At 39.6% G+C, this 25527-nt stretch overlaps 2 protein-coding genes across 3 annotated transcripts in view; both read right to left on the bottom strand.

The window, feature by feature from the left end:
* Nucleotides 1-389: 389 nt before the first annotated feature.
* On the bottom strand, nt 390-12831 carry LOC117955510 (smoothelin-like protein 2). Of its 2 annotated transcripts, none has more exons than XM_034890047.1 (14): nt 12714-12831; nt 11743-12574; nt 7918-7978; nt 7744-7833; nt 6990-7148; nt 6745-6888; nt 5459-5659; nt 5177-5326; nt 4945-5007; nt 4067-4124; nt 3794-3919; nt 3132-3246; nt 2137-2288; nt 390-1347 (listed from the first exon to the last, which is right to left on the bottom strand). In XM_034890047.1, exons 2-14 carry the CDS (start codon nt 12256-12258, stop codon nt 1221-1223), a joined length of 1962 nt encoding a protein of 653 aa, XP_034745938.1. In that variant the 5' UTR covers nt 12259-12574; nt 12714-12831; the 3' UTR covers nt 390-1220. The 2 variants fall into 2 exon arrangements, with proteins under 2 accessions (XP_034745938.1, XP_034745939.1); XM_034890048.1 differs by having other exon boundaries at nt 12657-12825.
* Nucleotides 12832-21366: 8535 nt separating this feature from the next.
* The window catches only part of tlcd3a (TLC domain containing 3A), a 20674-nt gene continuing 16513 nt past the window's right edge, over nt 21367-25527 (bottom strand). The window contains exons 4-5 of the mRNA XM_034889822.1: nt 25025-25120; nt 21367-22513 (exon numbers count right to left, since the gene is read on the bottom strand). Of these exons, the coding sequence (XP_034745713.1) occupies nt 22208-22513; nt 25025-25120 (402 nt within the window). The 3' untranslated portion in view covers nt 21367-22207. The remainder of the gene's footprint in view (nt 22514-25024; nt 25121-25527) is intronic.

Here is a 25527-nt window from a genome sequence, read left to right on the forward strand (position 1 = left end):
AAAAAAAAAAAAAAAAAAAAAAAAAAAAGAAGTAGTATTTCATGTCAGTGGCCTACTACAACTATATTTATTCTACCAGTAGATGGCAACAAACACTCAAGCTCTCAAGTTAAGTCAAGTTATCAAGCACGAGGCATATTATTTCTCACACAATTTGCTGATAAACCCTACATTTTCAAAACATTTAATTTGCCGTCGGGACCAAAAAAAAACTATGTATAAAAAATTCAAGAAGCATGTCAGTAATGACAGGTTATAGGTTTGTTATGGATGATAAACAGTCTCCCACACCATCCCCTTGTTTTCCTTTTTTAAAAGTTGATGGCTGGCTAAAGTACCTTATTGTATAACATGTTAATATCTCTCATTTTGCATTATTTAACAAGAGAGAAGTTTCCAATATATTCCACAACATGTCTGTGGAGTAACTCTACAGATGTTGAGCATGAAATTGTATTCTTGACCATAAAAATTGTACTTTGACATCCAATGCCCAACTCAGGGTCGGCTTAATAGCTTTTGACCTAAGTATGGCGCTGACATGGTTTTTTTTGTGCCCAAACTAAATAACATACACTTTATAATTACTGAATTGTTTAATAGTGTAGAAATACCTGCAATTTGTGTTGGTGTCATGTCAACTACTATCTCTGACATCAGCCATTTACAGAATCCCACCTACAATCCACCTTTTGACCTTATTGGTCTTTGCTCTGCTCACCACATTGCAAGATTTGACTCAAACAAGACGCCAATTCATTGTTACTGGAGCATCTCTGCGTTGGTTCATAATTCTTTGGGTCTTTTCATGTTTCCAATCACCTATTACAAACTATTATTCTGTTTTAGAGTGAGTGGTAATATTCCCTTATTTGATTAAAGCATTGTTACAGATTTTGAGAATTTGATAAAACCAACCTTCCTTTCGTCAATATAGCGACATTTGAGCCACACCCATCACAATACATGTCATAAGAAACTGCATTTTAAGAATCAGCGTCAGTCCGCTTTGACTTCTAAAGGACTCGGGTGAAACTGGTGAATGCACACATACGGTATAAAACCAATTTGAAAAAGAAAAAAACATGTGTCAAACACAACAACAGTGGTTTCCTGTCAGTTTGCTTGTCAAAATACCAGTTTTAAGCAAATTCAAAGTGTTTATGACACACTAGTGGGGTTAATAATATCCAGACTTTGTATTCTACTCTGATACAGAGTTATTCAAACTTCTTCAGGTGGTTGTAGAGGGACTGGACGTATGTAAACACACACATGGGGTCTGGCTTGTCCCCCATCTCCATCATGTCCTCCACCTCGATCAGACGGAGACAGTCAGCCTGCTCCCTGAAACGTACAAGTATAATTACGGTTGTAAATATAAATAAAATAGTGCAACAGATGTATCTATTTCTACTGTAAGGCAACAGAAATGCAGAAATTACAATCCTTCAGAGCCCAGCCAAAACACGTGCGCTCCAGGTCCAAGTAGTCCCTGATCACCGGGCTTAAAGACTTCTTAGAATATACCGTACACTGATCTGCTTTCTGGGAGTTGGACGAACAGAAACTCTGGGAGAGTTGGACGGAGTATTTGATACCACTAATGTTATATATATATATATATATATATATATATATATATATATATATATATATATATATATATATATATATACAAATTTGAACATTTAGTCAAGTCTGTGTAGACTGGGCTACTCCATCCATACCGATGACATTCATGTAATATGATCAAAAGATATATAAATATATTTACTGTGTATGCTGTATATATAGAGAGAGAGAAAACTTCTCCTACTTTTCTTTCTTTCTCTCTCTCTCACACTCATTTGTCATAGTCCTGTCCACCTTGGAATATGGAAAAATACTTACATTTTCAATTTTTCTAGTGGCTCTGTTTGGCAAAAGTTACACGGTCTTATTGTAAAGTAAATTTTAGCCATGCTGTACTGTGCTCCAGACAAAGTTTTGCACTGGTCTGATTTAATGTTGAATGTAAAATTATGTGTTGTATTACCTTTTAAAAAAGGTAATATTTTTCCTTGGTTAGAATATCTTTAATTTGAGTACAGACGTAGTTGAATAAAATCATTCAGTCAATCGTAGCCAGCTTACTCTGCGGTGGTGAAAGCCAGCTGGAGGTTGTGTTTGCGGTTTGCAGGGTCCAGCGTGTTGTAATCAAAGTCCAGAGGGAAGAAAGAGTGAACCAGAGCACAGAAAGCCATCCCATCACTCCAGCTGGACGAGAAGTTCTGGATATCAATGTTCTGAGAGAAAGACCATCATGGCATTCATTATTCCTTCGTTGTTGAGTTGCACTTACTCTGTATGTCTTGAAAAAACTAGCTGTCCAGTCTGAAATAAGAGGGAAAGCTAATGTATCATCTTGTTGTGCTTTTGACTCTTTTCTCTTATTTAAAAAAAGACTCCTACTATTGTCTAAGTTTGAATGGAAATGAAGATGTTCAAAATTTCCATTTTGTCTGACAATGAGAATCTGCTGGTGACGATCATGTGACATGATCTTCATATTCATTTTATTTATTCCCAACATGTATCAAATAAGTACAAAAAAACCTAAAAGAACAGCAAATACAAATGACAGCAAACCTCTCAAAATGCAACTTCTCATAAACAACACAAACAAACAATATAAATAAATAATACATAAAGTCATAAAACAGTCAAGAATGAATGATTGCTGAACCTTGGCCTATGTGAATACTCTAATGAAGGCCACTAAGCCAAAATGTTAGCATGGTTGTTTGACATGGCGGGAGTTTGTGACATTAGTTTGTCCCGAGGATCTGTCTGTGGGCTACCTTTTAGCTCTGGGTATTCAACATTGGAAACCTATAAAGTGTTCAGATTGTTTTTAAATTTCAACATTTAGTCAAGTCTGTGAAGACCAGGCAAATCCATCTGTACCGATGACATTCATGTAAAGTGATCAAAAGCTAGAAAAACAGCTACTAAATAGACCTCACATTTTGAGAGTTATTCTGAAACATTACACCTTTCAGAACAAGTGCTACATAGAACATTAGTTAGCAAGTATACATACAGTATAATACAATTGGAGAGCAATTTAATTAGCAAGGGGGTCCTACCTGATAGCCAATGGTTTTTGAGCGGCACCACTCCAGGAGAATCTGTTTTATACCACTGGCACTGGACACGCCAAAACTCTGAGAGCGCTTCAGTTTCGGTTTGGAATCCTTTGGTCTATTCAACAGAAATGCAACTCAATGTATCATAGGCGGGGGCGAAGCTTTAGAACTGACAGCTTATAAATATCTCTGGTTGTTGTTTCTGTTCACAACATTTTGTATGTCATGTTTGGGGTGCGGGATGAAGAGAGGGATCCTTTTAATAATGTTAAATTAATTCCATTTATCTTCAGTGTATCTTGGCCAATCAGATTTTGTATTTATTATATATATATATTTAGATTGGCCGACTTTTTTCATCTCTGGTTTTTGGTGTTGGCTGTGCAGTAGTTGTGTTGGTATATAGTTTGTACGGAGTGTCAGCTCTGCTGCACTTCATGGAGGGGAGAGACAAGTGAGTTTTTAAAAGGGGGCAGAGGTACAGGGGTCTGCAGAATACAGAGCCTGTGTAACATAGTGTCTTTAGACCCAACGTGGACTCCCCCCCCCCCTCTTCCCCAGCACCCTCTGCCGAAAATACCTTCCCACACCATTGCAATGTAGGAGATGTCATTGATAGGTATGAGTTAGGACGAATTGTAGAATATTTGAAATACACTTACTTTGTGGGCTCTGAGTTCATCCTCTCAAAGAGGGCCCGCTTGGCCTGAGCCCCATTGGAGCGTGGCAACGTTTGGGATTTCATCACATCCTGTTTAAACTCAACCCCCCCTGTCTTGTTCACTTTCCTGTGGAGAAACAGTGCACAACCCTTACACTTACACTTGCTGTCAATAGGCTGTAAATGCACAAGACACCAGGTCAATCTACATTAACAATAGTCAACCGCTAGTTTTGCTTCATGTTTCAAAACAAGATTCAAGGTCATGACTTACTTATCCAAATGAGGTGAGAAACCAGATTTAATGATTGATTTGGAGGGAAGTAATTTTTCTGCAGAAATAGAAAGTCAGAGTGAAGAGCGATGGCATGAGATAAGAGGTGGAAGAGCATTCAGATCTTTTATATAAGTAAAAGTACTAATCCGCCACTACACGTAAAGGTCCTGCAATCAAAAACAATATGTAAGTACAATCAGCAAAATGTAGTTAAAGTACTTAAAGTAAAAGTATCCATTGTGCAGTAATGTAATGTAAGGGTTTTACTATTATATCTGATGTTTCTGACTTAATATTACAGCTGTATTAATGTGTCTGTTGCATTTTACTGCTGTAGATGTTTAAGGTTGCACTATTTTCCCCTGCTGCCTTGTGAGAACCACGTATCTCTAAAAAGTCAACTTCTCATCGTGTCAGAAACAGCCGGGTTTTCAGCTTTGTGACGATGCATTGTCCAGCTGATCCAAGAGCTTTTTAAAGACTTTATTTAGCTGAAGAAGTAGAAGAACTTTCTCCACACATAAAGGAACACTTCATCCTTCAGTGTGTCACAAACACTCATATTGTAGTGTAGTACAATACAATTTTTACCTCTGAGATGTAGTAGAGGAGAAGTATAAAGTTGCATGAAATGAAGTACCTCAGATGTGTACTTAAGTACAGTAGCTGAGTAAATGTACTTAGTTACATTCTGCCACTGCATGAGATAGATTCAAAAGATTAAAAAAATAAACAAAGAAAAATAGCTTCCACATGCATTTAATTAAACAATAAAAACAAACACCTTGTACTGTACATGCTTGCATGTTTGCATACGTCTCATTTGAAATGCCCCTGTGAACTTTCCTAAACAGGCCTCATGAGGTGTGTTTTACCTGTAGGCTGAGGAAAGCTCACACTTCTCTTCAGACTGGGACTGGGTGTCTTGAGAACTGGTACTGAATTGATGAGGTGAGACAAAAACAAAACAAAACAAGGGTAAAGGTGAAGGAGAATGTTGGAAAACAAAAGAAATCAAATCAAAATCTTTAAAGATATGTTAACAAGGAACTACCAACTGGGACCTTTGTGCTACAGACAGACCCTTGTGTCCCTGGTTGAACTTACCTCGCTTAAAGGGATATTCCCCAGGTTTTACTTTAGAGTCCTGTGATGCTGAAAGACTCGGGGACGGAGCTGTTGTAGAAGAGGATGAAGACTCTGTGTTGGGTTTGCTCATGGCAGGAAGGGGCAAGTATGCTTTGGGTTCAGTGGCGTCTAAAGAGAGAAATCACATGAAACTTTCCCCAAAAAGTCAGAGTAAATACATTATTCATATATGCTTTGATTCTCCTTTTCGGTATTTGAAGATATCTGAACAGAAACACCATTAAAAAGCATTGTACTGACCACTTTTAAAAGGATATATGCCTCGTTTTGTTTTCGGGGATTCTGGGATTGGAGGATTCGGTGCAGAAGCAGCGCTCTGATCAGGTTTGGATGCAGCAGACGTCTCGGGGGTGTTTTTAGACACAGCTGTAAGAGGATGATGGACCAAACCCTGAGACACAGAGCCCGGCTGTTCCTTGGATACCTTTGTTCCAGACGTACCTGCGCAAGTGAAGATGGAATAGAAAAAAAACAGGAAAGAATCAGGAATAAATGGAGAAAAAAATACAAACCTAACATTCCAAATGATCTGATTACTGTTGACTAGTTTGGTCTGTTTTGTCTGGTCATTGCTTAGGTGTTCCAGATGGTTGCTGGGGCATTGTTAGGTGGTTACTTGAGGACAGTGGTGAAAAAGTACTTTGGATTTGGACACGCCCTAGGTCTACCTGTGCCATGCGCTTCCAGCCGTGCGCTTAGATTGATAAATAGGGCCCACAGTGTGTGTTGTCATCTGAGCTTCTCTGTTTTTGTTTTGATAGCGGGTTCAGCTGCGTGATCGGACGCCAAGGACTGTGATAAAGTGTCTGCAGAGGAGGGTCTGGCGAGTCCACAAAGCATTCCGGGATGGGAGAAAAATGTGCTCTGGTTTATTGGCATTTTTTTAAACCAATCACAATCGTCTTGGGTGGCGCTAAGCACCGGACGGAGACACGGTGCCGCTGCAAAATAACCTCAGGAAGGAACTTATCTTGGTGGAAAAAACTTAGATTGGACAGAGAGTCTAGCTAGCTGTCTGGATTTACCCTGCAGAGATCTGAGGAGCAGTTGACCATAGTCCTCAGAAATCCACCAGAGTTTAAAGTCCCAAAACAAAGGAAACGGAAGGTGACATCGGGCTGAAAGGAGTGAAATCCAGTGGAATTTCCAACGGCACGGGAACAATCCTGGAAGTGAAACGCTGGGATATAAACTAGTAGAACGTCTACTTTCAGAGTGTAATATTATTATAGAATATTTTAGTATTCTATTTTTTTTTTTAACAAAACACAATACATGTAAGAGGTGGTTACAAGGGTGATTGGGGTTATTGCTACATTGTTTAGATGATAAGAGGTGTGCAGGGTAATTATGTTAGTGTTGCCAGAGTGGGAAAGACATCTTTATTATTATTATTAGTACTTACTAATATGCAGACAGTTACAAGGTCCAATGGTTTTGGGGTCCTATGAATGCATCACCATAGTCTGTTGTAACATTAGAAAATGTAACCAACTATCCTACGAAAGAAGTTTCCCCTGCTTCACCTGTTGGAGCTTCTGCTGTTGAATGACCTGCTGCTTTGGGCACCAAAGCTGGACACTGGGCAGGCTTGGTGGCGACCAGACCCTCTGGGCCGGGTTTGGTTGTAATGGCAGTGACGGGAAGATGGGGCTGGGGTTCATCAGCGTCTGAAAAAGAGAGAATATGAATAGTTGAGAGTTGAAGTGATGAGTTTGGTGATCCTGACAAAGCAGGCTCGGACAGAAACTGAAATAGATTTCCCTCTCACCACATTTAGAAGGAGACTCTACTGGTTTCATTGGAGTTTCCTTCGTTGCTTTGGGCGCTAGGGCAGGAGACCGAGGGACAGCTGGAGCTTCAGAGCTGGGTCTTATCATTGCAGTGAGGGGACGGTGGGGTACGGTTGGAAGACCTGATTCTTCCGGGTCTGGAAGTCAAAAAGATCAACTGAAAACATTCATTCAATCAATCACGTTGTTAAAAAACGGTAATTGACAGGTATAGGACTAGATTTCAATCAACAACCATTACTTTTGACGCATTAGTGTTCATTTAACACTCCAATTTTAATAATCAAAATAAATAAATTACAAATAATTTCAATGTGTATGAATGCACATAATTGTAATTGCGTGTAAGAAAATAGTAGCAACACTAATGTAATCATCATTTGATAAATTAGAGGTCATTCATTTTAAAGTTGTATTTTTGGTATTGTACTAGTGCACTGCTATATTTTGCATTTCTAATCCAAACATACAGACAAACATACAGACAAACATACAGACAAACAGACAGATAGACAGACAGACATTCCTGCAATTTATAGATAGATGATTTCAGCCAACCAGTACTGACTGTTAATCCAAACCATGATGTCCACAACTGTTGGTTTATTTGACGTTCACATTCTGTTGCTGCAACAGTGTCCCCATGTGGTGCTAGAAGGTCGTTCCAATAAACCACCAAAACCATATTATGTAGTGTGAATGCAACTAAAACAAGTACAGGAATGAACTGACCAGGCATGCTGGGGGCTTCCACGGTGGGCTGAAGACAGTTAGTCTTGGCAGAGGACTCTGTGCTTGCTTTGGTGATGGCGTGGGAGCCTTCTGTGGAGACATGACCAAACATAATCAAAGGTGAGGTCATCTTGTCAGGTTACCTGTGTGGAACTTCGAGGATTATCCACCTACCTGGGATCCCATTCTCTTGTGCAGCTGTGGCAACATTATTCTCTCCTTTTGCATCAGTGCCCTGTTCAGAAAAGACAACATGTAACAAAACCTGCAATTCTAGTATTTATCTTTTCAGGAATTAAAAAGTGTGACATCCCCAAACTGGTAGGACCATTCGCAGCCTTAAAGGGACACACTGAGTGAATGGAGGACTAATGTGAAACAACATCATCATCCAGCTATGTAGAAGACTATGTCTTGTTGGCAGCTTCATAGGGATCCATACTTGCTGTTAATATGATCCTGGCAAGATAAAATCTTAGTGATAAGAACTTTTCAAATTAGAGCTATATCTTTGATCGATGGGAAGTCGTTTCCTCCTCCAGGATGCTCACTGAGCAGGTTCTGATAGCTATAATGCTGGCTGGCTATATTGGGGTACAATGTCTATTGTTAAGAAGGACAATACAGTTCTAGATGTTTATTAATTTTAGTGCTTTTACAATATGGAGGTGTTACTCCTTACTGGTTTATAACCTTTTTGATGTGGTGAAATTGCAAAACTCAGAACACATATCTTCTTGATGTCATGTTAACGATGGAAAAAACATTATGTATGTAACTTTTTCAACTTTGGGGTCTGAATCAAGCATCACTGCACTGATTAATTGCCTCTGTTTGATGTGTTGACATTTGCCTGTCTTGTTAATGAAATTTACTATATATATAGACATGCGCCATTAACAAGGCGGCTGATGCAGACCTAGAGTAAAATTGGTAGGTGGAAGGGTTGGGGGATGTTAATCTATTGTGGTTTATTAGTTTAAAAAATAATGTTAAAACACAACAGACATAAATAAAGAATTGTGCAAATAATCCCATTTCCTGCCAGCTATTACCTCAGGAAGGTAAACTGCAAGAGATGCAGTCTTTTTATACATTTGTCTTAGCAACATCACTCAGTGATTTGCTCAGAGCAAACAAAGAGAGTTATTTTGTCTATCAGACTGCTGTGAAGTTAAAATTAATTTTAGGCCTTTATCCTCCATGGTAAATCTGAATTTGTGTGTGTGCGCGCTCACTTCTCTAAATGTGTGATCTTCAGCTGTTAACAGCTGAAAGCTTCTCCTTTAATGACAGCTGTGACCAACAAACCCATGTTCCCACTGAGAAGCTATTTTAGATTTTGCAATCATTCACTTTGCAAGAGTTTCCGCTCAACTCTTCTTACATCCCAATATAGCCCCAAATGGATGCTTTGGAAATCGGGGAGTTAGCCTGCAGTTAAAGTAGATCAGCCTGAAGCTTGGCCTCTATTTGCCCCTTGTCCCGCAGCGGTCTGGCAGCCACGCAATGCAGCCATTTCAGCCGGCCCGTCAACTGGTCGTCAGGAGTAAGATTAGCACCACGGTGATCTGTGGGCTCCACCACAGCTCCTGTAGGACATCACAGTCTGACTCTGTCTGACCCTGTAAATCCACCCAGCCTTTGGCTGGGGTTACCTCCATATTACTTAGGCTCTTTCTTAGAAACATGAAAAAAAATTGTTTACAGTGTTGACGAATGAACTGTCAATGCCATAACGAAATGAAACATGACATTTCTCATTGTATGCAAATGGCATACATTTTACATGGTTTTTATTTTTCAAATATAAAATTCCCATTAAAATAATTTTATCAAAGTACACACTGCAAACGGCCCAACCAACTTCTAATCCAATTAAGAGACACCTAAAACACCTCAACATCAATCAGGCAAACACACTTGGTACCTCTAATAATTATTTTAACAATTCATCACATGTCTTCTTGTATGTGAGATGTCTCCGCTGTTACCCTCCACTCTGCAGAGCACTATTGCTCCTTTCAGTTCATTCATTTGGTTGTACAGCTTCAACTTTACTTTCACAGGCTTAAACTTAGTCTAAGAAAACAAAGAAGTGGGCACACTTGTTGGATTGTTGGCTTAGGAAAGTTAAGACATTTTTGAAAACAGTAGCCCCCACCAACCCTCCTCAAATCCCACCCAATGTCCTTTGGCCTACCATTGCTATCTGCGAGGAAAAAGGGGAACTCATCAAATAAAATACAGAAGGAAGATGATGTAAAGTTTGAAAATGATGCAGCATTTTTATTAAGTGATGAATCAGAGGGCTATCTTGGGTCTTGGGGGGGGTTTGAGCTGTGGTACGTCAGGGGGGCTGGGAGAGGAATGTTGGCAGGGTGTGTGTTTCGACAGGACAGCTGGTTGTCCCTCTCAGGGTGTGGGCTAGGGGTATTATTGACAGGGACGTAGACGCAATTCAACTTTCCATGGGGAGATTTGAGACCTGGATTGGCTGGGAAGCAAGATTCCTGAGCGATTACGGGATAGGGATTTATTATAAATCTGTCTTTATAGTGTGGATGCGAGTAACGCCATAAAATTGGAACACAGTATGTGTACTGTGAGCAACGTTATAAGCATGTAGTGTAATATACTGTCAGGTAGTCCACTACATCCCTCACTGTGGGTCTGAAGTCACTTTTCAGGACTTCATCAACAAAGCAATTAGGTCCAAAGAGCTGCAGCTCAGTCCTCATCACAGACCCCAAAATACATGTACCCTTGAGTTGGGGTTAGGGAAAGTGTAAGTGCGTATGCGTGCGTGCGTGTGGTTCTTAAATTCATTTAGGCCAAATTAAAGGATATAAGCCCTGTAATGGTAATTTTAATGTTGGTTGATATTGCAAGGCACAATGCTAGATATTCTTATTATTAGTCTGCAACTGAAAATAATGATATATACCGGCAGGTGATACAAAGCCTAATCAGCAGTACTGTTACCACTGCTCCCCACATAAAATGTGTAAAGCTGGAGTCAGAGGTTAAATATATTTTAAACAAACACAAAGTTAAATCCTGAGTCTAATCCACTTCTTCACAAAGCTTAGTTCATAAGCATGTCTGATCTTTTTAAGGATTGCATGGTGCTATAAAAGAGCTACAGCAACATGAGGTTGTTTTCAGACAGACGTCGGCGCAGCGTGAACTCCATCTTTCATGGGGCCACCGTGATGCGACGGTGCAAACGCATAGGGCTTCTGCAAGAAAAAAGACACAGGGATGTCTGGCAAAAAAATGTAGGCTGACCAAAAATCTTCTGGCAACTCACTGCACTGGTTACTCAAATACATGCAGGTGCATATTCCTGGTACATTACTGTGTATAGCGAGTGTGTGTTTCTACTGTTTCTCTCAATGACCGCTGCAACAAAAGATAAAACGATTGTCAGTGTGACAACTTTCCAGAGTTGAACATTTTTTTTCCTTTAATAAACCACCTTCAAAAAGAAGCCTTCAAACTCCGGGGTCAATTACTCAAACAGGACTTTATGGAGAGTTGTATTTTAGTGTCTCAACTTTACCTGAAGAAAGGAGTAGATAAAGACGAGTTATTGATAACAGACCATTATGTGCTTATCCAATGATATTGGTGATCCTGAGTCTTATTAGTTGCCTTTGTGCCTCTTTAAGTGGTGCTAACTACTGCATGATTGTCTAACCATTATTGTTTCTTATTAGAGCATCACTTGATTCAAGTGACAAATTGGTAGATGGAAGTTAAGAAGGAAGTCAACCTAAGTCCTTCACAGCTGAGACCAGGTGTATCATTTCATTGTACCCAGGCCCATTTACAAAACCCTACACCTCTTGATCCCCCCTCCATGCATTCATTGCACTACTGATTTTACAGACATAATTATCTAATGATGTTGTTTATGCTGGCATCCCTATTTTGTTGTAAAATTCTTTATTCATCAAACTGTATCGCCTGTAGAAAAACAAAATGAGTACTTACGTTCATTTCAGCATGTCTCTTTGCTCTCCAGGGAGGAGGGGCTGGGTTGTTGCTGGGACCGGCAGCAACAGCAGCGGCGGCGGCGGCCTGGCTAGATCCTCCACTTGACTCTGATATTTCAGAGTATGTGGACTGGCTTGACTGGCTGTTCTCTGATCTTCCAAAGTTAACCAGACCTTTCTGGTCTTCTGAATGTCCATTCTCAACACTATCCTCCACGTTCTTCCCCTTCACTCCAGCAGGACTCCTGTCGATCTTTACCCCAGCGAGACCCTCCACCAGGCGGCTGAGGGCCTCCAGCTTTGACCTAAGCTGCAGGTTCTCCTCCTGCAGCCTGGTCACAGCCTCGACCAAGGGTCCATTGGAAATACGCAGCTCCTCGATCCTCTGTTCTATGCGCTGCTTGAAAACACTTACATCCACGTGCACCTCCCTTACAGCAGCTTGCAAAGTGGCCCTGAACTCAACCTGAGCCTCGCTTCCCATTGCCTCCCGAACACCCAAACCTTCATCCATTGCTTCTGTATTGAGCCTCACCACCCCTGAGATTCAAGTCAAACGAGTAATGGGATGGTCAGAAAGCAAACCTTCAATCTTTCTTGTCTTTTTTTTAGAATGCTCCCTGACTTGCGTCCTGAAAAACCATATGAAGGGTTTGAGTTCTTGACCAAATAATGTTGTAATCTTTACCAATTCATATACTAATACCATGACATTTCAACAAAGGATGACTTGTTGCAGGAAGATCCCTTGGTGGCAACTCATTGAAGTCCCATCAAGCTCCATGGAAGACCTCTCTCAATGTGCGTATTCTCTTACGCTCTCCTCTCATCTGGTTAAAGTAAGAGCAGTTGTTATTTATAAGTTGTGGAAAACTCATGTACAATGTCATCTTGGGAAAAGAGGTTACGTACTGCACGGGCAGATCAGGTTCTCAGTGCATGCAGGAGCTGAGGAATGATCAAACTAACCTTTCGGAAGGGATCCGGTTGGAGTGGCAGATGATTGGTGGTGCATCTACTATGTGTTCCCTGGATGCTTAGCTTACCCCTGCTGCCCCAGCCCAGGGTTGTCTAAGCTATCTGTGTCTCCTAAGCTTGGGAGCAACAGGTTTGCCTCTGTATTTTGGGACAAAAAGGGGGTGGGGAACTATTAAATGGGGAGGAGGGGCCAGGATATTATTCAAATGTTTTCATCCTTCTTTGCTGCTGGTAAAACTGTGGTAATAAACAGCAGGAACGCAGTTTACTGAGTGTTTGTTTGAAGACGTTCTATGGTAAATTTTATTCTGAAAGGTATACAAGAGGGACACACCTGGTGCCAACAAGGGAGAAAACCTTTTTTATTTACTAAAACTGTACTCCAGTTTCTATACTAAAGACATTGAGATTTTTTTTACTGTAATATAGTAATGTAGGAAGAAAGCTATGTCAATTATTTCTAGGTTCCTGTTTAAATGTTACATTTACAGACATATGGGGGTCTGGAAGTGAAAAAAAAATCATTATTCTACCTATAGATTTATTAGTCATTTTATACTTTCAATTAGAGTGTCAGATAAACAAAACAGAGAAGCAGGATGACTTTCAATCAAGCAGCTGAGCAGATCTGCCTCAGCTTGAGCCAGCAGTGCCTCTGGGTGGCCATGACTTCAAATTACAGCTGATAGAAGCACCCATAGCACTGTGACCAAGCATAGATACTGTCCGTGTATTTATTGGCATCGGAAAAACAATGTTTTTCTCCATTGAAAACTCATCATCCACGTCACTTCATAGGGGGAATCAGATGTGGGAAACTGGGGCTAGATTTTGCTAACTGAGTTTCCCAGTTGCTGACAACTGAAGTACGTGTCTAATGGTTAGAAACTTTTCCTAAATATAGAAAATGTACGCATGCATGTAATATGTTTTGTCAACGTCCACAATGTGCTATCAATTTAGGTTGTAGTCCTCCACTGGTTTGAAGTAACTTCAAATAATTGAATCCCCAATGTAGGCCAAGTGCAGATTTGAGTTGCGCATGCTCAGATTTAAGCGATTTACGATATAACGTTTCATACTGAAATTTGTGAAATAAACTTTTCTCATTACAAACAATAACAGAAGATAGAAATAATTTCAAAAACCTTTTAGCTATCTATGGTTGTTTGTTTGCTAACGTTAGCTCAAAATGCCATTCAAGAGACCGCCTTTGTCGCGTTTGATGCTAACTTGTAGCCAGCAGTGAACCAACTTTGTTAAGTAGGTCCATTTTTACTGTATTGACATTACAGAAGTCTCTTGTTAGCATCTTGTAAGCTACTTGTCACAAAGTGACGCATGTGCGACTCAACTCTGCACTCAATTTACACTGCACCACGTGAACGCTGGCCGACGGAAAAACAAAGTAATCACGGGGCGGACCCTTATGGTCCCAAGTGGCTTGAATGCAGCATACACCAACTAAAAAATATAGAAAAAGCGAAGCGTGTGAGAAGAAAATGTAGATAATCTTTATTTGAAGCACACAGATGACGACAGTGGTCTCAGGCTGCTTTGTTTAGAAGTTTTTTTGCTGCAAATGATCCTCAAATTCTTTCATGATAGCCATCTGGATTTTTATTCTCTCATCTCGGTCTTTGAAAATCCTGCAGGCTTCGACACCTTTTACCATATACACATCATACAGTATACTGTCTTACCAGCTAAACAATGAGTGGAAGTCACTGTACAGGTCCGAGGGGAGCTGCAGATTCAGATGATCATTTTCTGTAGGTTCATACAAGCAACCGTTTTCACATTGTTTTTACATTTTCATTTGATCTAAAAAATATGGATTATAGCGGCTTTAAGTTTACTGTTCCAAGCAACTCTTACTTACGGCAGTTTCGGTGTCAAATGAAATGGAACGGATGAATCAATTGCTACTGATTTGAGCAAATAATAAAAACAAATGAACGTGCAAATGGTCTGCAAAACACATAAGACAGGGAAAACAAAACACGTGTTCAAAACAGTCTATCAAATCAAATTTATTGAATTTTAAAGGGGTGCTCTGAATTCACAAGTTGCAGCTACAGTACATAACTCCTCTCACACATATAGTTTTAAGCTATTTCGTAAAACAGTCCAATCTCTCTTCAGATTTCAGAAACTTCCTCGGAAAAAAGGTCACGCTACAAAAAAAAAGACAAATGCATCAAATCTGATATATAGGCTATATATTTGAAAAATAAGAACACTATCAAAAATAAAGTAGGGCAAGACGTGTCGTGAGGTTGTGAAAGTGCTGCATTTAAGTCGGCAGAACAGTGAGTAAAATGGACAGCAAGTCAAGATTCAAACTCAAAGCTCCAGAACACAACACGTCCATCCAACAGACAGATGAAAGGTCTAAAACAACAGAAACACAGCAAACTAATTCACAAAATATCTATGCTTGAAAGGTGTTCAACTTCAAATGATGCATTATGGGGATTTGCTTGATACTTTGAAAATATAGATTAAATGCTACGAAATATGAAATGCTAAAACATAACATGAAGGCCTTAATTTCATCAGAATCAAAAGGAAGTGTTATTCTTATTCTAGCAGTGAATGCGTAGCAATTTCTAATAGTTTCAACCAGTTAAATATGAATGATATGATTTAAACAAACAATGAGACTTTTGTTGATGATTGCAGTGAACATCAACATGACAAACATTTTCTTAAGGATATGAAGATGATGATAATAAACAGCCACAACCTGTAAACACTGCCTGCCAGCTTAGCTCTTTTCACATGACTTTTGTGGGTTTCACACAATAGATTTTTCACAAGGCACTGTAGACCAAATTTGGTTCACTGTCCGCGGATCAAAATCAGTTACAGCAACAGAGTTGTTCATTTGCAGCGCTTGAAATCCAAGCTCATCCGAAATCTACACGATAAAAACGTCTCAAAGTTAACTGTTGTGCAGTTCATCAGCTTAATGCCGCATTCACATCATATCAGAAGAAAAACAAACAACTAAATATTGTTGCTATGTGTTTAAAGACACCGATTTTGATGTTATAGGTAGAGGTGATTTTCCTGAACTACTGAGAAGGAACAGAGGGGACCCCCACATGCAGTTATCATTTCCATTCACATTCTCAACAAACCGCCGAAACTCAAAACTTCATACTGGGTAGAATATTTTGTTTGTTAGGTTTGTATTACTTTGGACGTAAAATGACAATGCATGAATAAACATGTCCTGACTTCATTGATGGGAACATAGACACCAAACATTTGCCCCGTTTGTTGAACATTGTGCTATTTTTTTTTTAAGGTTTTGTACACCTTTAAAAAATACATGCCATATGCCCTCAGATGAAATGGAGCTCTCACATAGTTTGATCCAATAAAAGCAGATATAGTTATGTTTTGCATTAACAGGGAGTTTTACATTTCAGCGTCATTGGCAACAACTCTTAGCTATAAAGAAAGCCCAAATCCTGCCCAATTAATAATTTCCTCCTCTGTTCCTAAAAGGTTTCTTCTCATAGACAGTTTCTTAATATGCATTTCTGACAAGGTGTTAGCATCAAACATCTGCCATGGCTGTCAATATCTCATAGGAGCTGAACTTAATGGAAGCTAACTAATTTACGCGCTATTGTATCAAGATATAGTGTTGGCAAATACTGTGTGCTAAAGTGTTAGCATGAAGTGTACTCTTACTCAAAACAGGGTTAGCAAGAACTGACTATTGCTCAGCGTAGTGTAGGCCTGTGCTAAAGTTTTAATCAACCACTTATTTAATGTTAGCTTGGAGCTTGATACAACTTAAGAGTGTAAAGATAAATCATTTGCACGGACTCTACATCCATCCAACATCAAACCGATGCTAAAGTGTTAGCGTGGAACCCTCACTCAAAATAGTGTTAGCAAGAAACTGACTACTGCTCAGCCTAGTGTAGGCCTATGCTAAATAGCGTTAGCATGGTGACCGAGCCATCTCAGTTCATGTGTTAATTTTGGTGTCCATGTTCCCATTCTCATTCTATTCTTACATACAAGTACAAGGAATACAAAGCATCTTTTTTTTTTTTTTTTTACATTAATGTGTCTGTTTACTGCGTAATGCAAAAACTTTATCAGTAGAGTCATTATGTAGTTTCAAAACCAATGTGCTCAAATTACAGTAAAGAGTAAAATGTCACAGCCCCATACAGTAAACTTGTATGTGTGTGTGTGTGTGTGTGTGTGTGTGTGTGGGGGGGGGGGGTGTGTGTGTGTGTGTTAGTGGAGAATTACCTTAAACACTTAGCAAGTATCCACTAAATTTAGAGGCAACATCCATCACAAACCCAACATCTTGGTCACACTCTGGGACCCAAAGAAAGACGGGACACTGAAGGGTAGTTATGTTTTTAAGTGAGAAGTGGGTCACTCAGCTTTTAAGACAAATCATCTACAGCAGGTCTAAAAATACAGAGAAGCAAATGGATCTCTCTTCATATCACTACGGCTACTGTGATTAACTGAAGTGCCTGACAGTCTTTGGTTTACCAACCCTTAGAAGTTGAAGCATCGCAAGCCATGTCGGAAAGCATGAATACAAGAAAAAATCTTAACGCTTTAAAAATATAATTTAGAAAAGAAACACCATATCATTCTAGATGTGATCATCTTCAGAATCAGTCTCACAATTTCATCATCTTACAATATACCTCTATACACACACACACACACACACACACACACACACACACACACTCACACACATACATATGTTAACTTCATCAAACCCTGAGCAAAGAGGATGAACTTAAGACTTTCGATAAGAAGAATCTATCAAGTAACAAAAGAATAATGGTTAAGATATGTGTACTCTGCATGCCTCGAACCTTTTATAATCCCTTCTGAGGGATTCACAGATTTAGAATCAGATGCCGTTTATGCCATCCAGATTCTTAGCAATGGAAATAATGAGGCTATAAAAGTTACAACTACTTTGTAATCAGGTCAGTGTGATCAGATCAGACCAATTAATCAGCGGTTTCTTTTTAATTATTAAAACGAAAGGTTAATCAATAAAGCAATGTCATCAATTAATGGGGGTTAATTTGCAGGTATAGAAAATACATTAGAATTTTGGACACAGTCACTTACAAACATATATTTATAAATGTTGCTTTTTTAATTTGCAGAGGGACACAATGCAAAGAAAGAATAAACTGCTTAAGAGAGCAAACAAAAAAGGGAACTTTTGATAATTGAATTGAAATAAATGTTACGGAAAATGTGTGGAATGATACATTTTCTGTTTTCTCTCATCCATTCTGTCAAATAGACCTTTCAAAGTCAGAGTCCTGTTCAATTTAAGGTTAAAATTATTTAGAAAATCAAATAATGAGGGGTATTTCTGCAAAGCACAGACTGTAACAACAGGCTCAACTTTAGGGTGCTAAGGAGCTGCTACTACACCTTAAATTATGTTGTCATGATGGCATAAATGCTCTTTCAATGGCTTTTCTACCCGAGATAAAACAAGAATGAAATTTTAGCAGAATTGTTGGTGTTTAAATGGTCAGACTTAAGTAATCCTGAACACCGACCATTAATCAAATTAATATCACGCTTTAAGGGATGAAATAAAAGCATTCAAACAAAGCCATGTGTCAGTTTTGTCAATGTATTAAGTGGTGGGTGAGGTCATGGTGGCATGACAACGGAGATACATGTATCTGAATGCGGCACACTACAGAGCAGACATGCAGTTTCAACAGGAAATGCCTGCATAGGTCTACTAATCCCAACTGGTCCTGCCTGTAAACTGCTGAGTGGACAAGCAGATAATCCTGACGACAGATGGCAGCAGAGAGAAGGGAGGAGGGCAACCAGCTACTTTGTATCACTGCAGAGCACATCCAACAAGAGACTGAGATGAGTTTATAGAAAAGAGAGCAGAGCACGATGGGAGGATGCAAAGGAGGGAAAATCAGCAATAAGGAGTAGGTGACAGACGTATTAAAAAGGGATTATCTGCTGCTTTAAAATAAAAATGTCGACAGAAGTGACAAGCATTGGTTTTGACTACAGTGAAAGTGGAGACCTCGGAAAAGATGTTGGATCAATTATAAAGTGTAAGAATAAAATGGATGAACATGACGTCTTATTAGTGTAAATAAATTATCTTTCTTGGTAGCTAGGTCAGAGCTTCCCACCATTTCGTTTACACCAATATATATCTGGAGACGGGTAGGAGTCAGTGGGAGAGTTCGGCTGAAAAGCAGCACAAAGAAACCTGGAATGTTTCCAATAACAGTGGCCTGGTCAGCAAAGGACAAAAGATGCCCGCACTGTGCTGGACTCAAACCAAACGAGAAAAACAAGCCCATCATTCAGCAGCTCGGCTCTCCTTACTCCCTCCTCCTCATGCTACTCGTCAGCAAACTGACTTGTGCGTCCACCAACAAGACTCATCACCTTTTCCCTACAATGCTGCTCCCACCAGACATGCATACCAATTGTGTTTGCCATAGTGCAGAACCACAAGGTTCCCATATACAGGTCATAGCAACACCACAGAACCCACAACGCAACAACTGGTCTGTTTAGCAGAGTCTTGATGCTTGAAAGATGAAATTTCCTTCAGGGAACAATTTATTATGTGGACTAAAAGAGTCTTCAAGACACAGCGTTGTCCCTTTGTGTTAGAACAAATATGTTTAAATATTTCTATTTGTATAATCTAGGGCTGAACAATTATAATTTTTAAATTGAAATTGGGATTTGAACGAATGTGATTAAGATATTCGTGAAGACCGTGATTAATCAAATGGGACTTATTTAGTTAAATGTTTGATGTATCACAACATTTTCTTTTTTTCTTATTATTAAGATTTACTGTTTTTTCATAAGATATAAGCTGGAATAATGTCACATATTGGTAACAGAAATGTCCTATTTTCAGTGGCTCTCTCATTTATTTTGTATTACTTTATTTAATAAGCTAAAAATAACTATCGCAAACCAAACCGAAGGAAGAATGGCAATTTGATTTCCCCCCAATATCGTTCAGCCCTAGTATAATCTAAATTTCACAGTATAGAAAGTAAGCTCAACAGGCCATGGCCTGTACACCAACATGGGGACTTCCTAAAGTGAACAGTCTCTTTGTAAACTACGCAATTGTTGTCTTTGTTAAAGCGAGACTATGCAACTTGTAAAAGAAGAAACCAATAGAAAAGGTGAATTCATAAACACCCGTTCTCAATTCAACACTCTCGGGGGATTTGCTTCTACATCCTTAGCTGGTCTGCTATGACCAGTAGCTTATGGTGGCTGCTAATGTCACAAAACTTTAGATAGATATTGTCTGACATTAAGTCAGTTTGTCATGTCGTTTCTTTACTTGGACTAGTGTCACACTACGTTTTTGCCTGCACAATGATCCCAACACTTGATTCACAGCTGAGCAAAAGTTACATATGGAGGCTCGCTTTAAAGCAAAGAGGACGAAATTGGAACCATGGGAAAAAAAAAAAATAGAAAACATCTGAGGAAGTAATGTGTGGAAACGTTTTGAAATCGAAATTAAAGATTAAACAAATATAGGATGAAGGAAAAGCAGTTTGCAGTCTTTTAAAAATGCAATTGCCTGGCTCAGAGTCACATTATCATGACAAAACCTTTATAGCTTGGTAGACATATCAAGTCTTAAGTACTAATGATAAATAAACACCTCCCCCCCCCGGCATCCCATGAATTTATATGAATCAAAAAGGCTGAGGTAAATTTAAAAGACAAGCAAAGACCTTTTTAAACTTCCAATGCAACATGAGACCATGAGTTGTAGTGTGAAGTCCCAGTAGAAATGTACAGGAGAAATAAATGTATGGTCCCAGAAAATAACATAGTGAGGCGTGGGTCAATTTGATATGGATTTGACATTAGTGTTGTATACATGCACCGCAGCCTCTTTTTGCATAGATTGAAATTGCAGAACATAAAAAAGGTCATGAAAGCACTTAAATCAGTTAGTTCACTACAAAGCTTGAATGACCAAAATTATTATTAGTTAAATTAACTTCAGAGTCTAGATTGTGAATCAAACTAACCCCAGTGCATTCCTATGAAAATAATATATTCTATTTATTTCTTGATATGAAGAAATAATATTCTTAAGATCCAAAGTGAAGCATGTGATTTTCTCTCATAAATGCCTTGATAAATGTCTTTATGCAACTGTGAATCAAGCAACAACAACAAAAAATGCTTTGCATGACAAACAAAAAATGGTCCTCTCAGGTAATGACGATGTTGACATATAAGTTTAAGCTTTAAAACTATCTCTGTTTTGTGATTAAACTAAAGCATTAAATATATACAGCCCTGTGTGAAGTTCTCAATGCAGCCTCAGGGAAAAGACAGCAGTTACTGGATGTTAACGATCACTTTCAGGAATAATCCCTCCTGATATCCTCCACGCGTTTTTTTGTAGCCGATTGCTTAGGAATTTCAATCCTCTGTATAGGTTTTCTGCGGTGAGCCTCTGCTCGCCTTATTGCTCTGACCATGGCCCTGAGTTCATCACACATTAGGCATCACCATAATACCCATCACCAACCCCCCCCCCCCCCCCCCCCCCCCCCCCCCCCCCCCCCCCCCCCCCCCTTCTCTGTAGCCTAACAAACAGATCTCAGTGACTTAACAGGAGAAAACAACCGGTAACATGCTGTATGGAAACTATGAACAAAATGAACAGGACGGGGGCGTCACATTAACTGGGTGGTAACAAATTTAGCTGTTTTAAGCTCTCAAATGCAAATGAGGTGACATGTATTCTTCACAATTATTCCTAATACTGCCTGAACTTGCAACCCACCCACCACTTTTCCTAATTCTTCTCGTCAGTGTGATGAGTGAATCGATGGGAGAGGAAGCGCAACTATCCGACACAGTGCAGTAAAATCATTAAAATAAATACAACCTGTCGTAACAACCACTCACACATACACTGTAACAGACCATCCAAATCAGCAGAGGCTGTAAACACGGTAGGAGTAGGCGATAAGATAATGTCTCTCTATGGGAGCTCTTTCACTCCATAGTTTACCCGCAGTGAAGCAAACACGACCTTTCTTCAGTGTTGTAAATGTTGACAGAAGCAGTGTAGCACTTCAGAAGGATCCAGGCAAGAGCCAAATTCCCAAAAGACAAAAAAAAAAAAAAAAGACATAAAAAAAAAAAAAAAAAAAAAAAAGGAAATCATCAAACTTCAGTAGTTGAGCTGGATTGGTGGACAGGTCCACACAGGCAGCAGATTTTGAAACAGAGGATTTAAAGTGTGCGGAAAATGCCCAGGGGTTGTGGGACAAGAGCAGGCAGTCCTGGTGTACTACAGTTCAATGGTGGGATTTGAAATGTGTTAAGTCAAACTAGTGCCTTTGCAGAAGTAGTTGCGTTAGTAGCTGAGTGTGCGGCTTGAGCGAGCAATTGTGAAATGGATATCAATCATCCTTGGGATTGTCAGTGACAGGGGTCGCCGGAGACGAGTCTGGCATACGGCTACGCTGGTACAGACGAAAGCCCTTTCTGCAAAGAAGGACGAACCAGTAGACCTGCGGCGCCAGGATGCACAAGTTGCCCAGGTTGGTGGACAGCGGCAGGTGGAAGGGCACGCTGTAGAGCGGGATGCCGTAGTGGCGGCCGTACACCCAGTACATGTAGGGGAAGAGGGCGATGCGGCACATGAAGAAGGTGAGCAGTACCATACCGCCATTGGCCTTGTGCAGCCAGCAGTTCTGGAGGCTGAGCTGGTGGAGGAGACAAAAAAAGAAGGGGAGGTAGAGAAAAAGGATGTGGATGATGAGAACACGTTAACGTAGCACTTGAAGATGCAGTATAATAAAAAATCTATTATTATGGGGGACAAGCTAACCTGCCCATCACATACAGTATAACCATTTAACTGTTTGCTTGTGGGTCGAAGTAGCTAGCAGAGTAGTTTCATTGGTCAGAGTGTGTGTGTGCTGATCTTTCAACCATGGCTGTGCTTTTAATTTGTTTATTCTCCAGTTATTTTCCTTCTCCTGATCTACAACAAGGGTGAGGAGGAGCGGGTGGTAGACCATTACAGCTCTGTATTCGCATCGTTTTCAGTGGCATAATGAAATTAAAAGGGTTTGGGTGCCTGGATAGCTCAGCTGGTAGAGCGGGCACCCATATCCCTGCAATTAATTCTCTCAGTAAAAGGGACTGGATTTTGAGAACTTAATTCCAGGACAACAGTTGCTAGCTCTTCCTTACAGTCATGCCAAACATCAACAAAACCTATGTATTATGATGATGATCATTTTCTTATCTTTGATGTGAAAGACTGTGGGAGCTCCTGGTCTACAGAAAGGGAGATCAATAGGATCAACCCTGCTGTTGAGAGCAGTAGAAATGTCTGTAAGTGCTGATCTAGCCCAAAAGAGAGCAGCGTTTTTTAAAGCCGGAGAGGAGCAATGGGAGCTTTGCTTTGCACTTTTCTCTGCTGACGCCAGATGTCAGCAAAGACCTCAAAACCCACGGTCCGCTGATTTCACTGGGATACACAGTGAGGCCCTACTATTCTATTCTTAGATCACGGCTTTACGCAAACATGAGCCTCTCCCTGTAGAGCACACGCGCTTGTCAGAGTGCAGGATGTAATGCCCACTGTATAAGTGGAACTAATCAGGGCATTATCTGCTGTTAATGGGTTAAGAGGCAGAGAGAGTGAACAGTGCTGTGGCTTCTTAGCTGAATGCCAATGACTGATGTTTTTTTTTTTTCATTTTATTTATTTACTATTGATTGTACAGTGATGAGCTTATCCCAAATGAAATGGGGATTCTCAGGTTTTTGATGACGCAAGGCACTGTATTTCACCTGAGTAGAATAAGGAAATCTTTTTTGGCCAAAACAGAAAATCATAAGGGGACATTTTTGAAGTCAAGGACCCCTTAACTGAGAGAAAGATAGAGCAGGGACCCTCTACTACATATATTTTATAAAATGAAGTTCCATAAATTGGGCCTACAATAACATGCAGGGCGGCCAAAAGCCTTTATACATACTTTTCTTGCATAGAATACTAAGCTATTAATGTTTGTTTTTTTATAAATCTTGTTTTAATGTTAAACATAAGTACATGTGGGGCAGTGGATCTTAAGGATGAACTGTATCTGTGGAGATTAGTGCCTACCTTACCTATAGGCCAGCAACTTTACCAATCAATGGGGATTTATAACTGTTAATATGTTGGATTTATGTAAAAAAAAGAAAAGTTTCTCTGACAGCTTTTTGGTATTTCAAAACATATAGAAAGCTGAGGTCTTTATTTTTTTGCCATGTATTAACAATAATTTCAAACCCTAATGGATCTTTTCAGATTAAGGTTGATATGTATGTACGTGGTCCCAGAAAATTCACTCAAGACATTAGTAGAATGGTCGATAAATGAAAGGAAACCCTTGTACACGTTCTCCTACAATGATAGAAGACTTTTGAATCTATCCACTATTTCATGTGTCTTTATTTTTTCAGGTTATATTTTGTGCATGTTGCTCTTTAAGGCATATTATCAGTATTTGGTTTTCCAGTAAAAATTTGCACTTCCATTGCAGAAACACAGAGCTACATTTTCTGCATGCATGGAACGCAAGCCACTTTGTCAAGCACCAAGCATTATCAGTTATCTGTTATTATTCATAACAGAATATCAAGACCTGCAGGATACCGTGGGCTCGGTTTACACCTATCGCCATTTCTAGCCACTGGGGGGCCCGTAGGCAGGCCGGGGGAACCGCTCCACATAGTGCTCTAGCTAGGATACTGCAGCAGTAGCTGACGCCAACGGTGACTACATTTTATCCGTTTCCAGCAAAATCGAGCGAAAGCAGACAACACCTGTATACTTCTTGTACAAATGAAATAAATACCAGACACCGATTGACGTGATATACATTCTTCTTAGAAAACAAGTTGTTTTTACAAAACGTCTTATGATATATTGTCCCTGGAAGTGTACTCTTTTTTTTTTGTTTAAGAAGAAAAAAGAAAATCCCAGTTCTCTATTGATGGCAATACTAGAATCACAATGAATGAAAGTTGCAGCCCTACAGCAGATAGTAAGCTAATTAGCCAGACATCAGAACATTTGCATTTTCACTCCACACAGTCTCAAAACCTTTGGCTTTTCAGACTTTTATATTTCAAAAGGGACAGCATACAGTACACAACAGGTGTATAACGTCCCAGTTTGCATCTGGTGAATGCAAGGTGTGTACGCGCTGTCTCACCTGAATAAGTATCTTCCCCAGGGAGACAAAGGGTGTGCTGAGCTCTGTTAAAAACAAGCAGCCGATGAAGAAATCCCCCTGGTCCCTTCTGAAGAACTGAGGAACAAACAAACAGAGCACACAGAGTGAGCAAACAAACATGAGCATGGAAAAAAAACACAGCTGACATTCAAGGACAATTTCTGGAACAGTCTCAGTGTACATATGATATGGTGAGAGAGGCTTTAAAAGACATGGGGTAATTTCCAGTTTTAAACACACGCGTTTCTCAAGGTTGCTTCTGATCGATTTGGACTGAAGGTGCTCTATCTTTATATAGTTATACATAATATCTTCTAGTATTTTGTTAAATATTGGGTGTAGCTGTAGTTTATCTGCAACATTATTTTGTATAAATACAGTTTTGCACAATAAATGTTCTCAAAACTATGTACATTTCTTTCTCTTTAAAAAAAAAAAAAAAAATACATTTAGCAGTTTGGCTTTCCTTAGGGTCTATGTAA

Source organism: Etheostoma cragini, chromosome 13 (assembly GCF_013103735.1).
Source record: "Etheostoma cragini isolate CJK2018 chromosome 13, CSU_Ecrag_1.0, whole genome shotgun sequence".
NCBI classification, from domain to species: domain Eukaryota; kingdom Metazoa; phylum Chordata; class Actinopteri; order Perciformes; family Percidae; genus Etheostoma; species Etheostoma cragini.